Genomic DNA, 14,520 nt, shown 5'->3' on the forward strand with positions numbered 1-14,520 from the left:
ATATAAACTATAATCCTAGCATTTTAGAATTCTAAAAAGCAAACTGAAATGTCAGGAGTTCCCACTGTTGCATAATATAGTAAATAAAAGTGGCTTTGGTCAGCAGGTGCTCTCAAAACATTATTTCCCCCAAATCATATTGCAGTGTTACTGCCTAGATAAACTTATATAATCCAGCTACCCATTATATAATCCAAACATCAAAAAAACATTTCTAAAAAAATTTTAACAGAAATGTAAAATACAAGGCTACAGATAACATCCTCATTTTGGAATATCATCACTTTTATCTACAACATTCAATTTTAGATTCTATTTCCAATGGGTCATGTACAATGATAAAAAATAACAGACCATTCTAAGGGCGAAATATTTATTTCTTTGCTTGTTTTGTCTTCAGAGAGATCATATACAATGATGTTAACAGGAGATCCAAAAGAATAATTTAAAATACAGAACTAATCTAAAATTAACAACCAGTAGAGTTCCATGCCTAGGCCTGCAATGTGAGGAGCTCTGTGGGCAGGTTCACACCCAGTGAAATAAGCACACCTGGTAAAAACTAATAAAAAAAGTAAAACAGAAGAGGGGGAATACTTCCCAATGCCTATAACCCTGATACCAAAACCAGACAGAATGTCACAAGAAAAATATAGACCAGTATCTTATGAATACAGACACAAAAATCCTCAACAAAATATAAAAAGGGGCATACACTACAGCGAAATATGATTTACCCTAGGACTGCAAGGTTGGTTTAACATCTAAAAATCAGTTAATGTAAGAGCCCATTTCAATAAAACAAAGGACAAAAATCACCTGAGCACCTCAACAGATGCACAAAAAGCATTTGACAAAACTGAACACCCACTCATGATAAAAACACTCAACAAATTAATAGAAGAGAACTTGCTCAACATGATAAAAGGTATTTAAGAAAAACCCCAAAATCCACAGCTAACATTATATTTAAAGTTGAAAGACTGAATGCTTTCCCCTAAGTTCAGGAGCAAGACAAGAATGTCGACTCTTACCACTGTACTGGAGGTTCTAGACAATCAATTAACAAAGAAAATTAAATAAAAAGCATCAAGATTAGAAAGGAAAAAGTAAAGCTATCTCTATTAGTAGGTGACAGGATCTTGTATATAGAAAATTCTAAGGGATTTAACAAAAAAAGCTATTAGCATTGAGTTCAGCAAGGTTATAGGACATATGATTAACTGAATTTACGTACATTAGCAACAAACAACCCGAAGTAAAGAAAACAATTTTACTAACGGTAGCATCAAAAACAACAAAAAAATGTTTAAGAATAAATTTAGCAAAACCATAAGACTTGACTAAAAACTACAAAACACTGTTGAAAGAAATTAAAGAAAATCTAAACAAATGGAAAGGCATCCCAGTTTCTGGACTGGAAGACAATATTAGGATGGCAACCTCCCCTAAATTGATATACAGATTCAACACAATCCTTAGGAAACTCCAACTCCGTTTTTTGCAGAAATGGGCAAACTGATCCTAAAATTCACACTGAAATGCAAAGGATCCTGAATGCCCAAAACAATCTTGAAAAAGAAGAAAGTTGGAGGACTCACACTTCTCAATTTCAATATTTGCCACAAAGATACAATAATGATATGGTGCCAGCATAATGACAGATACAGATCACAATGTGCCAAGACCATTCAATGGGGGAAAGAAGTTTTTCCAACAAATGATGCTGGACAACCACATTCAGAAGAATGAAGTCGGACCCCCTAATTCACACCCATATATAAAAAGTAACTTAAAAAAAAAAAATCAAAGACCTAAGCATAAGAGCTACAACTAAAAAACTCTTACATCTTCACTATCTTGGATTATGCCATCACTTTTTAGATATAACACCAAAAGTGTAGGCAACAAAATAGATAAAATGGACATTACCAAAATTTAAGGGTTTTATGATGGTCAAAGGACCCCATAAATAAAGACAATCCACAGAATGGGATAAAATGAACTCTTACAATAATAAAATGAGAAATAACAAAAAAATGGGCAAAGAATTAGAATGCACATTTCTCCAAAGGTATACAAATGGCCAACAAGCATATGACAAGATGCTCAACATCACTAGGAAATGCCAATAATAATCACAATGACATGCCAGCCATCATGGGTAAAAGATATTGGTGGGGATGTAGAGAAACTTCCTACACTACTGCAGGGAACGTAAAATGATGCAGCACTTTGGAAAGTAGTCTGGCAGCTTCTGGATAGGTTAAACATACCAGATGACCAAGGAATTCCACTCCTAGGTATATAACCAAGAAAAATGAAAATGTATGTCTACACAAAAACTTGTACATGAACGCTGTTTGCACTCTTCCTAATACTCATAATGTGGAAACAATCCAAATGCCCATGAGCTGATTAACTGATAAATAAAATGGGGTATATCCATACAATGGGTTTTCAGTAATAATAAAAAAAATGAAGTGCTGAGACATACTAGAACATGGATGAACCTTGAAAACATGTTAACAAGTCAGTCACAAAGGACCACACATTATATGATTCTATTGGTATGAAATGCTGTGTATAGATAAATCCATAGAAACAAGTAAGACTATAGTTGTATAGGGCTAGAGGTTTTAGGGAAAATGAAGAATGAATGCTGGGAACTTTCCAGAACACTCAGTGAGACATGGAGGAGCCCAGCAACGCGCTCCTTCCCGTTCCCCACACCGGCCTTGGCCCTTTCACCAGCTGTAGAAAATGGTCAAAGAAACCCCTTACAATGATGTTTTGGGGGTCAAATCCAATGCCACCCAAGAGGAACTGAAAAAGGCCTATAGGAAACTGGCCTTGAAGAAGGAGACAAGTTTAAACAGATTTCTCAAGATTATGAAGTACTCACTGATGCAAAGAAAAGGGAATTATATGACAAAGGTTAAAGAAGGTGGAGCTGTGGTGGTTTGGGCTCCCCCATGGACATCTTTGGTATGTTTTTTGGAGGAGGAGGAAGGATGCAGAGAGAAAGAAGGTAAAAATGTCGTACGTCAGCTCTGAATAACGTTAGAAGATTTATATAATGGTGCAACAAGAAAACTAGCTTTGCAAAAGAATGTGATTTGTGATAAATGTGAAGGCCGAGGTGGTAAGAAAAGCATGTTGTCCCAATTGCTGAGGTACTGGAATGCATCTAAGAATTCATCAGATAGGACCTGGAATGGTTCAGCAAATTCAATCTGTGTGCATGGAGTGCCAGGGCCATGAGGAACGGATCAGTCCTAAAGATAGATGTAAAAGCTGCAACAGAAGGTAGTTCAAAAGAAGATTCTAGAAGTTTATATTGACAAAGGCATGAAGGATGGCCAGAAGATAACATTCCATGGTGAAGGAGACCAAGAACCAGGATATAGTATCATTGTTTTAGATCAGAAGGACAATGCTGTTTTTATTTGGCGAGAAGACCTTTTCATGTGTACGGACATATAGCTGATTAAAGCACTGCGCAGCTTTCAGTACCTACTCTTGACAACTGACCTATCGTCATCACCTCTCATCCAGGTCAAATGGTCAAGCATGGAGGTATCAAGTGTGTGCTAAATGAAGGCATACCAGTTTATCGTAGACCATATGAGAAGGGTCGCTTAATCATCGAATTTAAGGTAAACTTTCCTGAGAATGGCTTTCTCTCTCCTGTGAAACTCTCTTTGCTGGAAAAACTCCTACCTGAGAGGAAGGATGTAGAAGAGACTGATGAAATGGACCAGGTAGAACTGATGGACTTTGATCCAAATCAGGAAAGACGGCACCATTACAATGGGGAAGCCTATGAGGATGATAAACATCATCCCAGGGGTGGTGTTCAGTGTCAGACCTCTTAATGGGGTCAGTGAGTAACGTTGCTGGCATTTTATATGCAGTAGTAAGTGAAGAACTATAATCATAGCTCACTACTTGCTATTGTTTTTGTTTTAATATTCAACTATAGTAGTGTTTGAAAAGTTAAATGAAGAATAAACTCAAATATAAAAGCTCTGACTCTGCCCTGTATGTATGACGACTTCAGTGTGCAAGGTAAGTTTAATACTTGTAAAAACTACTTTTAAAAATCTCCCCTAGCATTTGTTAGGCCATACCTTGTAATTAATTTCAGCTCTATGTATATGAAACAGCTCAGACTGAAATGCTGGGTGTATGTATTGACTTCAGTGTATGACCCTTAATTATTAAGCTATGAAGTTAATAGTTGTATTTAATAGGCAATCAGAAAAAGAATTTGTAGAGAAGTGTTGGTCTATAGTTAAGTGGGATTCATTGTGATGCCTCTGCATTTATTACCTCAACTGTTACTTGAGGATGGCATGCTATGTAATTTGGCCTGTAGTATCAATGATAGAAAGGATACCTCTCTAAAGAAGGGATTTATCATATGCTGCAGCCTGAGGGCTTTCATTTGTAGAATTGCATTCCCTTCTGCTGTGCCATCTTTTTTTTTTTTTAATATATATTTATCAGTCCTGGTTATACTCTTCTTCCTTCTCTTTGGACCATGATAAGCTTCAGAGTAGTGACTTCAGGAGCAGGGTAACTTAGAATGAAGAGACAATTTACGTGGAGAAGTTAATCTGCATGTATGAGATAGGAAGGTGTTTTTTTAGGTATGTTACTGGCTTACTTTAAACCCTTTAACTTATGCTCCAAAGTAACTGTAATTTAATGTTGGCAGTATAGCAAATTATGATGAATAGCTTTAATTGTATGTTTAAAGGTCATGTTCACAAGCTTAAGTCTGGGTATCAGAATTAAGCAATTGAAACGTATGAATGTCTCCTTAATATACTGATTACAGAGCAAAAAAAAAAAACATGAATGCTAATGGGCATGGGTTTTTTTGGGGAGGTGATGAGTATGTTCTAATATTAACTATGGTGATGGATGCACAACTCTGAATAACTACTACTGAATTGTAGATTTTAATTTGGGAAATTATACGGTATATGGGTTATATAGCTCAAGGAAGTTATATACATTGAAAACAAATATTGCTTATTTTTATGCAAATAACTACATTGCTAATATGTATGAACATTTAGGTCATAACTTCCTTAAAAAAGTTTTTTTTTAGTTTAAGTATGAATTGTGGTAATATAAACTTGCCAAATTAAAAATGCTTATGTATGTACAATGTCACACAAAAGGTATTCAATAGATGTTATAGTGAGTGAGTAGGAAATTACACCTAATGTTAATCTTGGTCTTAAAAGGGAGGGCATCAGGTTTGGCATACTCACTGTCTTTGATCCTTAATGTGTTAAAATTTTAACTTCCAATTTTTACCTTATAAGACTGAAATCAAGTCTGGCCATGTCAGCACTATCTTCTGGGACATTACGAGCCAAGATTCCTAATTTAACAAAGTTAAAGTATTAGGTTCAAAAAACACAGCAGAACAAGATACTTCTTTCCAATATGGTCCCACCAATCAAGTTAAAGTCTCTAATCCTGCCTAATCAAGAAGACAAAGAGAGAGTTAAAAATTTAGAGTATATTTAAAAAGCTCTTGTAACAGTTCCTCCCTCCCCCCCCCTTTTTAAGATTTTTTTATTTTCAAGTAATCTCTATAACCTAACATGGGGCTTGAACTCCACCGAGTCAGCCAGGTGCCGCCCTTACCCTTTTTAAAGCAACAAAATGTAAAAGAATTTTCACATAACTGTTACCAGTTTCATTAATCTATGTGCTCCCATAAGTAAATGGTTTATCTGATGATCCTCCTCAGCCTAACACTTTTATTCTGCCGAATTTTACTTTAAATGGTAAATTAGCAATATACCTATTTCTCACCATTTTTGGTTGATACCATAATTTTTGTCTTAGATGAGCGAACTAAAGCACTTTGAAAAAGAATTCTTTTAAAAGTCAGTTGCAAGGGCACCTGGGTAGCTCAGTCAGTTGAAAATCTGACTTGGGATTTCAGCTCAGATCATGATCTCAGGGTCCTGGAACTGAGCCCCTTGTCTGGCTCAAGCTCCTCGGGCAGTCAGCTTGGGATTCTCTCCCTCCTTCTGCCCCTCCCCACACTCAAGCGCACATGTGCATGCTCTCTCTCAAATACATAAATAAATCTTAAAAAAAAAAAAAAGTCAGTTACATTGTGATACTTAGCATTCTAAGTTTGGATTGTAACAAAAGTCTTTTCACACATGAAACTGAAACATTTTCATTAACTCCAGAAGAAAATATCACTTTAAATTAGTTATCAGATCAGGATTAATAGTGAGCAGAGGAAAACAATGTGAATCCATCGCATAATAAAGCAAACTAGATTTTAAACAGGTCCTAACATATTATGAACTTTAGCAGCAAATGTGACAAAACCCATACAGACTCACAGATAATTTCCTGAGCGTATGACCTGCCTTTTTCCTCATTTATTCTACAAAGTAATCAACCAAAATATTCCTGAAGACCACAGATTGTTTTAAATTGAAAGTACCAACCACTTACCAGCATGGACTGCAGGATGCAAGGTTTTCACACGCCCCCCTAACATTTCAGGAAATCCCGTCAGCTCAGAGACATCTCTGAAAATAGATGAACAGAATATTGCTGTTTCTGCTGAACTGTCATTTTACACTATTCTAAAGCAACTTCCAACATTACATCTACTGTCCTCATTTGGGGGGATTTTCCAGAGCCTGAATGTTCAGAATTCAGAAACCGAATCATATGCCATACATTCAATTGAGAAGTAATTTAGCAGTATATACAAAAAGCACTAAAAATATCTTTATCTCAGAAACAGACTAAAGTAAAAACAAGCATTTAGCTTTATGATTAAGCAAACATAAAGATGGCAAATCAAATGAGTGGGGAAATAAAAGACTGTGTTTTAATAAGGTGGTGTCAGTATTGGAATAATACTGGTTTAGCCCATATAAAAATAAATTCCCAATGAATCAAAGGTTTGAGCATTTAAAAAAAATCATAGAACTACCAAAATTCAATACATGAGGAATGTGCTCAAAGCATTAAACAAAAGATTAGTAGATCTATGCAAAATGTTAAAATTTTACACAGAAAAAAAATTAAGCTGGAAAAAATAATTGCAAAATATGACAAAGGGCCAAATGCAAGGCAATACTTAAATATCGATTCAGATCACCAAACTGGCATGAACTCCCCTGCCCTCAGTCTGATTTACAAGCAAATTTTAATGACATGAAAAAATGCTAACAATGTTAGGTGAACAAAATCAAGAAGCAAAATTATCTTCTGTATAAGCTATGAAATAAAATATGCTTATAAAAGGACTGGAAAGTAGTACATCAACATGTTAAAACAGAATTATAAGCTATTTACTACCTTCTTTATAACTTCATACATTTTTCACATTTTCTACAACTAACATACATTGCCTGTATAGTAAAAAAAAAAATGATAAATATTTTAAAGCAGCAAATTCCAATAGGATATAGAATTCCCTGGGTAGAGTCTCCTATTAAGGCCATTGGCAAATGACTGGTATCTGACCAAGGGCTCACATATTTCCAATAAACTAAAAACTGGTGACATCATGGTGTCCAATTCAAAATTCCCTTTCCTGGCATTCAGGAAATAAAATCGCTTCTCCAAGAGTATAATTGCTAAAAACAAAGAAAGGACATGTATTCTTAGAATGAAAGACTATGTGGGGTAATTAAAAAGCTTGTTGCTCCTTTAGATTTCAGAATTTGCATGCAGCAGGTGCAGTCTTCAAATAATTCTCTGCATGCTCACTGCTGTATAGTCATCAATTAAAATATCATCAGTATACCTCACACCTCCAGGTTAACCTCCTGGGATAAAATCTTGGCTCTGCATTTTATTAGCTGTGTTAGCTGTATGAACTTGGGCAAGTTATCCAACTTCTTTGTGCCTCAAGTTTCCTTATTTATTAAAGGGAGAGAATACTATCTGCACCAAAAAGTTGTAAGGATTACATGAGAGTGTGTGTGTGTGTGTGTGTGTGTGTGTGTATAATGATGTGTGAACAGTTTTACACTTTAACAGGAGAGAAATATTTACCTTCCCAATTTTTAAGAAATACATAGCTACATGAGCAAATGAGGAGTGGGTAGAGGTACAGATCAAACAAGACTCAACAATTGATAAGTATTTAAATTGAGGAATGGATATGCAACAGGACTCATTATAGTCTACTTTTGATTATGTCTGAAATATTTCCATAATACAGTTTGGTGGAGAAAAAAAGGCTATAGAAGAACTGAGCTGGCTTAACCTGAAGGGTCCAACTACAACAGCATCCAACATGCACCAAAAGAAAGAACGGTCTAGATTTTGGATTCTCACCCTGCTGCTCTTCAGAAAAGGCTGACCTGTCTTTCATGATTCTTACAGGGCTCTTATGAGAACATCAAACAGATGATGCAAAAAGACTGGAAAATATAAAGCCTTTATTGAATAAATAAAGGAAGGCATTCTTGCCATTTGAACTTGTCAAATTTAGGAAAGCTGTGTACTGCCCACAGAAGGCAGAATTACATGATTAAAAAAGGTAATAATCCGACCTAGACGGCAAGTGGCAAAATTTTTCACATGGCTACAGCAGAGAGATCTTTCACTCCTTTTCTGAAATGTATTTCAGGAATGGTCCTGTCCTTCCACTGAAGTCTCACTGCCATTCATTAGAGCTGTCCTATAGCCGTTTTCATTTTCTACCCCTCAGTAGTTACCGCTCTCCAACCAGAATGTCAGCTCCTTGAGGTCAGGAATGGCAGCCTGATTTATCTTTTGCTCATCCCTTCTTCCCATCACCTTGCCAGTAATACCAGCTTGTGGATAACGGAACGAATGAGAGATTTGTGCCTTCAAGTAATTAACAGAGATGGGAGGGGAACACAGGTAGACTTGAATCCCAACGCCGTCAACAGCTTCGTTAAAGAGCCAGTCAAAACAGATCACGTGAATCATATAATTTGAGTTTTTCTTTAACAACAAATGGCCCGCCTAAGTTAATCTGCCATAGGAAGTGGCTAAGAATGCGGGCTCCGAAATGGGGACTCCTGGGGTTCCACCCCCGAACTTAACTCCTCACTTAGCTCTGTAAACTTGAGCACAAGTTACTACGTCGTTCTGAGCCTCACTTTCCTCCTCTGACAGGGTAAGCGGTGTTGGAAGGAGGGAAATGACGTCTTTTTACTCACTGTGCCCGAGGTGCAGGACTTTCCGGTGGCCCGGCTCACACTACGTCCCGACTGGGCTGAGCTTAAAAAACTCAGCTGCGCCTTACCTGACTGCCAGACCCGCATCCCTGAGAGCTTTTGCGGTCCCTCCAGAGGCGATCAGATTCAAACCAACAGAAGTTAGGTTTCTGGCAAATTCCACAAGGCCCGTTTTGTCAGAGACACTAAATAAGGCTGCAACAGAAGACATTTTTCTCATCACTCGCAGTACAGGACATTAAGTCCTTCAAGGACTTGGGGGCGGGGGGAGGGGTCGGCTGGGAGGCCAGTCGCGAATCTCTAGGCCATAACGGCGGCCCACAAGTGGCCAGGCCCAGCCCGGGGCCTCCCCCGGGTCAGACACCTGCGAGCCGCGCTACCGCCAACCGGCCGCGGGGCTCGCAGTCACGCCGCGCAACCCGGCGCCGCCATTGCGGGCTCCGGGCGCCGCGGGGCAGGGGCACCGCGGGCGGGGCTCCGGGAAGGCGCGCGAGGGGCTCACCGAGCTGACTGGGTGCCATGGCTGCGGGCTGCGGGCTCGGGGTCTGGGCCCAGCGGGGGCGGCAGCGGGGACGCCACGTGCGGAGAGGCGGCGAGCGGCTAGAGCGCGGCGCGCGCGCGCTGGCAAACAGCCGGGCGCGCCGGGTGGTCACCTGACCTGCCACGTGACCCAGCCGCCCCACCCGGAGCCCCGCCCTGTTCAATACGTGGCTTGGAACTGGAGCCTCCGCGCTGAAGGGAAGGGGGGGGTGAGGCTGTAGCTTCCTAGGCCCGGAACTTGAAGGGATCGTCGCCCCCGTCTTACATTTTGAGCGTGACTTGTCCCTTTTCGCAAAGGTGAGGCGGCCGCAGGACCTCAGGGGCAAATTCCTGTTGCCCAGGGCAGCCTGTCGCCAGAGGCTGGAATGCAGCTAAGAAGTGTCGAAACACTGGTACTGAAAAAAAGAAACGCCAGGAATAATTCCTACAGCGGCGAAGGTAGAAAGTATCTTGGCAATCATCTACTCCCATTTTAGTAGACTAAAAAGAAAATAAATAAAACGAAGAATCCATAATTAAAGATTAAGCCCACAGTTCACGTGATAGAGGCAAAACAAAGTGAAATTGACGTTCGTTTACGTTTTGATTCGACATTACGGACTAGCCCGAAATCTGCTTAAAGATGGTGTCTTGCATTAGTAAATAATATTTGACTCAAGCCTGGGTGAGAGGAATGATAATGGTGAAGGGGGAGGCGAGAACACCTTTCTTAATTAAAAATACGAAAACAAAACTGCACACTTGTTTCTTTTTGAAAAAGAAAAAACACCTTTGCCACAAAATAAATATATATTGCTGTTTACGGAAATTTTTTAAAAAATGTTCCTTATTAGAATTACATTACAAAATAGTACTGCCTATCTTTTATTCTCAGTCTGGGGCTCGCAGCTGCAGAAAGGAGTCTATTTTCTTATTACCTGTATGTTATTTATATATCTGTTACCCTCTCTAATTCTTCCAGTCTCTTCTTTACTCCCCCAAATGAATACTTTGGCTAGAATCAAGAGCTCTGTTTTAGAACTTCTGAATATGTGAACTTCCTGCCCTGAATATTTCTCGCATTCCCAAAAGAAATAATAAGATTATCACAGTGTCTTCAGATTGTGTTTGCCAACTTTGAATTTAAAAAAGATAAGGTTCGAAGCTAACAATAAAGGAAATCTCCCTGCCCAGTCACCATTAGGTTTTTATAGAAAATAGAAAGCAGAGAAGGGAGAAAATAATGCTGAGAATAGTGGTAAGAGGAAAATAAATAGTATTTGGCATTGGATATTTTTTCTGCATGTGAATTTCAAATACTTAATTTAATAAATATTTATTGAGCCCTTTCTGCCTAAATGGCAGAAATACAGTGTCAGAAGGAAAGATGAATATTACCCAATCACTGTCCTTAAGGGGCTCACGATGGAATGAAAGTATAGAAACACAAGGTACAAGAAAATATTTATATAAAGAAAAAACATGGGATTAAACCAGTTTTTGTAGTGGTCTTTCAGAATGCTGTCATATGTACTAAGAAAGAATGTGGGTTCCAAACCAAGACACAGCTTTTTCACTTAAAGGTGTTTGCCAAAACGACTTCTGACGAATCCCTCTGTAGTTTTAAAATTCAGACCTAATAACTGCCTTGTTAATGGCAAGATGAGTAGATGAATTTTTGGCTAGCTTTGTGATCCTCGCCACGTCATTCCAACTTTAGGGCCCGTAGTTGCCTTGTCTGTAATATGGACATACTTGTTCTGCAGGCTTCTTCAGATTGTAACAAGTAATCTATTGAAAGTACAAACTGTAAAGTGACTGGTAAGGGTAATAAAGAACTTGTAATTTCCTTCATGGTTCATTCCCCTAATGTAGTTGAATAAATGTGTATCTCTCTGGGCTTCAGAGTATATCCTCCTTGAAGATGCTAGTCATAAGCAAGCTGGTGTACTAGAAATGGAAAAACTTCCCACAAAAACATGAATTTATCCCCCAAGAGTTTGTCTTTTTCAAATGGAAAAGAACATGCATGCTCTATAGTGATTATATTTTCATTTCTTCTCTTCTTACTTCACACCCCTCCCAAAGGAAACTTGAAGACCCGGAGATCATCTTTTTATACAGTAGTTCCCCCCTTATCTGTGGTTTCACTTTCCACAGTTTCAGTTGTCCGTGGTCAACTGCTGCAGGGAAGCTGATGATCCTCCTCATGACAAATCAGCGGAAGGTCAATAGTAGCCTAACTCTACATCACGGTTGCTACGTCATCATGTCATCACATGGGCATTTTATCATCTCACATCATCGCAAGGGTGAGTATAGTAAGATATTTTGAAAGAGTGAGGTTTATGTAACTATTATTACAGTATATTGTTATGATTTTTCTATTTTATTATTGTTAGTCTCTGTGACTAATTTATAAATTTAACGTTTTCATTCTTATGTAGAGGAAAAAAACATGTTATATACAGGGTTCAGTACTATCTGTGGTTTCAGGCATCCACCGGGGGTCTTGGAACATTTCCCCTGGGGATAAGAGGGGACTATTGTATCTGAAAATATTTAATATATTTATACGTGATTTCAGTTCCTCAACTGTGCTTTAATCTGTTTGGCCTATATGTTATTTGTTCCTTGGGTAAACTTATCCCTTTCTCCAAAAAGCCTCCATCTCATTACTAAATCTGGGATTTCCTACCAACCTCTAAGGATTAGTAAAACTGCTCCTTTTTGGGCTAACTTATTTCAAGGGTTTCTCTACTCATGTGGACATAGTTTGCCATAGGAAGAGATTCCCAGGAGTTTGGATAATAGGATTAAGTATTGTCTACAAACTCCCTCTCTAAAGATTAAAGTATTTCATGATGTATTAAGAAATTTGAACATTTTCCTTGAAGGGTATGGAGCTGTTTGGAATTGTAAAGTTGGCAATGATACAAAGAATGAATTGAATATCTGGAAGCAGAGAAACCAATTAGGAAGGTTTTGCATTAACAAACTCCTAACCAAAGACTTGAAAGCATGGAAAAGGAGAGATGTATGTGAGACAAAATCAGGTAAAACCAGCATTATATGGAGATCAATTGCATAAAGGAAATATGAAATGGAAAGAAATAAGGGAGACTCCATTGTTTCTAGCTTGGTTATTTGAGTAGCCAGCGAAGCAAATAATTAACATAAAAAAATGAGAGGAAAACAGTTTCAGCATGTGTCTATTTTTATTTGAGGTCAGTGTGAGAGTTTGGGTAGATAAATTTGAGTTTCTAAATGTTGATTTTGAAATATAAATAATGATGGACATCAAAATGAAAATATACAGTAAGTTTTTAGAAATACAAGTCAGGAATAGATGTGAGGCTAAAGATAAATTTGGAAAGTTAATGACATTGAAGTAGTAGTTTAAGCCTGAAAGAAGACACCCTTGCCTAATCAGGCCCAGCAAATAGACTAAGTCAGAAGGCCAAAAAAAAAAAAAAAAAGGAAATTTGCTCAAGCAAGCATTTAATGCACTAGGAGTACATGTGGATTTTAACTGCTTAGTCTTCATATAACGTATACAGTAGCTGATAGTGTAATAAAAAATTACTATTATGGCAAATGTTCATCTGATGGATATTTATCAAGCATGCTATTCACTTACTAGATTCACTCAAAAAATATTGACTGAGACCCTAGTATGTACAGCTAGAGGGCAATGAGATTGCAAGGGTAAGCCAAACAGACCAAAAAGAAAAATCTCTTCCACATGGAGTTTATGTTCTCAGAGGAGGAGACAGTCAATAACAAAACGGATACATAAAATTTATAGTGTGCTAGATACGAAGATACTTCTTGGAAAAAAAGCAGAAAGAGAAGAGCGTTTTGGACTAAGTCTTAAGGGAGAAGTAGCTCAAGAAGTCATGAAAGCCAAGGACAGAGGGTCACAAAAAGCTGTCAACTATTTTAAATATTGTTGGAAGGCAATTAAAAGACCAAAAGTGATCATTATGACTAGCAGTGTTGTCATTATCAAGGTTAATGGCGATGTTGGTAAGACCAGCTTCAGGAGAGTGGTGTTAGCAGAAGCCAGGGTGAAGGAAGATGGCCAGGCAATGTTGAAACCCATTTGAAACTGGTGATGATGAATTTATGGAGACTTTTGAAATGTATGCTTTTCCTCTAGCAGCTTGGTAGTCTTGCAGACACAAAGAAGGTAGATGGTTCAGTTCATCCAGGATTGGGGTTTTGCCAGGAGGGTGAGAAAAGAACAAGAGTCAAGGGACTTTGGTATTTTCGCAAATGTGATTTACCTGATAGGCTGTGAAATCTAAGCTGGTCAGGGGAGAAGTAAAGACAAGAGGAAGGCTTTAGCAGGTCAAATGTGCGGATGAAGAATAGTTATTACTTGGAAGGATGGAAGGAAGCACTGTTTTAGAGAATGGGTTTTTAAGGGTGGAGCAGTTTGGGTTGATGACTGTATTTAGGGTGTGGTCATGTAAGTGGGAAGTTGAGGTAGAGTGTAGAGAGAAGCTAATTCGGGTGTCCAGGACTTTGCCAGTTTATGTCTCTTGTTCTTTCGTACTTGTAAATAGCACCAACTTCTACCTTCAAAAGTATCTTGATTTGGAAAATAAATTATATGGTCCAAATGGAATTTTTATCATTTTGATATTAATTGAATAAAATGTAACTCAGCATAGAATATCAATTTGAGGGGTGCCTGGGTGGTGCAGGTGGTTAAGCGTCCAACTCTTTGTTTCAGCTCAGGTCATGAGTTCGAGCCCTGCATTGGGCTCCAAGG

General features: G+C 38.3%; 1 protein-coding gene and 1 long non-coding RNA gene across 3 annotated transcripts in view; one reads left to right on the plus strand and one right to left on the minus strand.

Annotated features, from left to right (window-relative positions):
* Window positions 1-9,870, minus strand: part of ATIC (5-aminoimidazole-4-carboxamide ribonucleotide formyltransferase/IMP cyclohydrolase) — a 30,790-nt gene extending 20,920 nt beyond the window's left edge. The window contains exons 1-4 of one of the 2 annotated variants that reach the window (XM_025892057.2): window positions 9,724-9,870; window positions 9,290-9,416; window positions 6,505-6,581; window positions 5,335-5,401 (exon numbers count right to left, since the gene is read on the minus strand). In XM_025892057.2, coding sequence (XP_025747842.1) covers window positions 5,335-5,401; window positions 6,505-6,581; window positions 9,290-9,416; window positions 9,724-9,742 — 290 coding nt within the window. In that variant the 5' untranslated portion in view covers window positions 9,743-9,870. Of the gene's footprint in view, window positions 1-5,334; window positions 5,402-6,504; window positions 6,582-9,289; window positions 9,457-9,723 lie in introns of those variants that run through there. The other variant, XM_073879004.1, reaches the window with a different exon arrangement.
* A 107-nt stretch (window positions 9,871-9,977) lies between these two features.
* LOC141370342 (uncharacterized) overlaps window positions 9,978-14,520 on the plus strand; it is a 37,604-nt gene continuing 33,061 nt past the window's right edge. Inside the window, exons 1-2 of the long non-coding RNA XR_012374306.1 lie at window positions 9,978-10,199; window positions 11,901-12,052. This is a non-coding gene — a long non-coding RNA (uncharacterized lncRNA). The remainder of the gene's footprint in view (window positions 10,200-11,900; window positions 12,053-14,520) is intronic.

This window comes from Callorhinus ursinus, unplaced genomic scaffold, assembly GCF_003265705.2.
Source record: "Callorhinus ursinus isolate GAN/ISIS: 27379988/994484 unplaced genomic scaffold, GSC_fseal_2.0 scaffold2, whole genome shotgun sequence".
Lineage (NCBI taxonomy): Eukaryota > Metazoa > Chordata > Mammalia > Carnivora > Otariidae > Callorhinus > Callorhinus ursinus.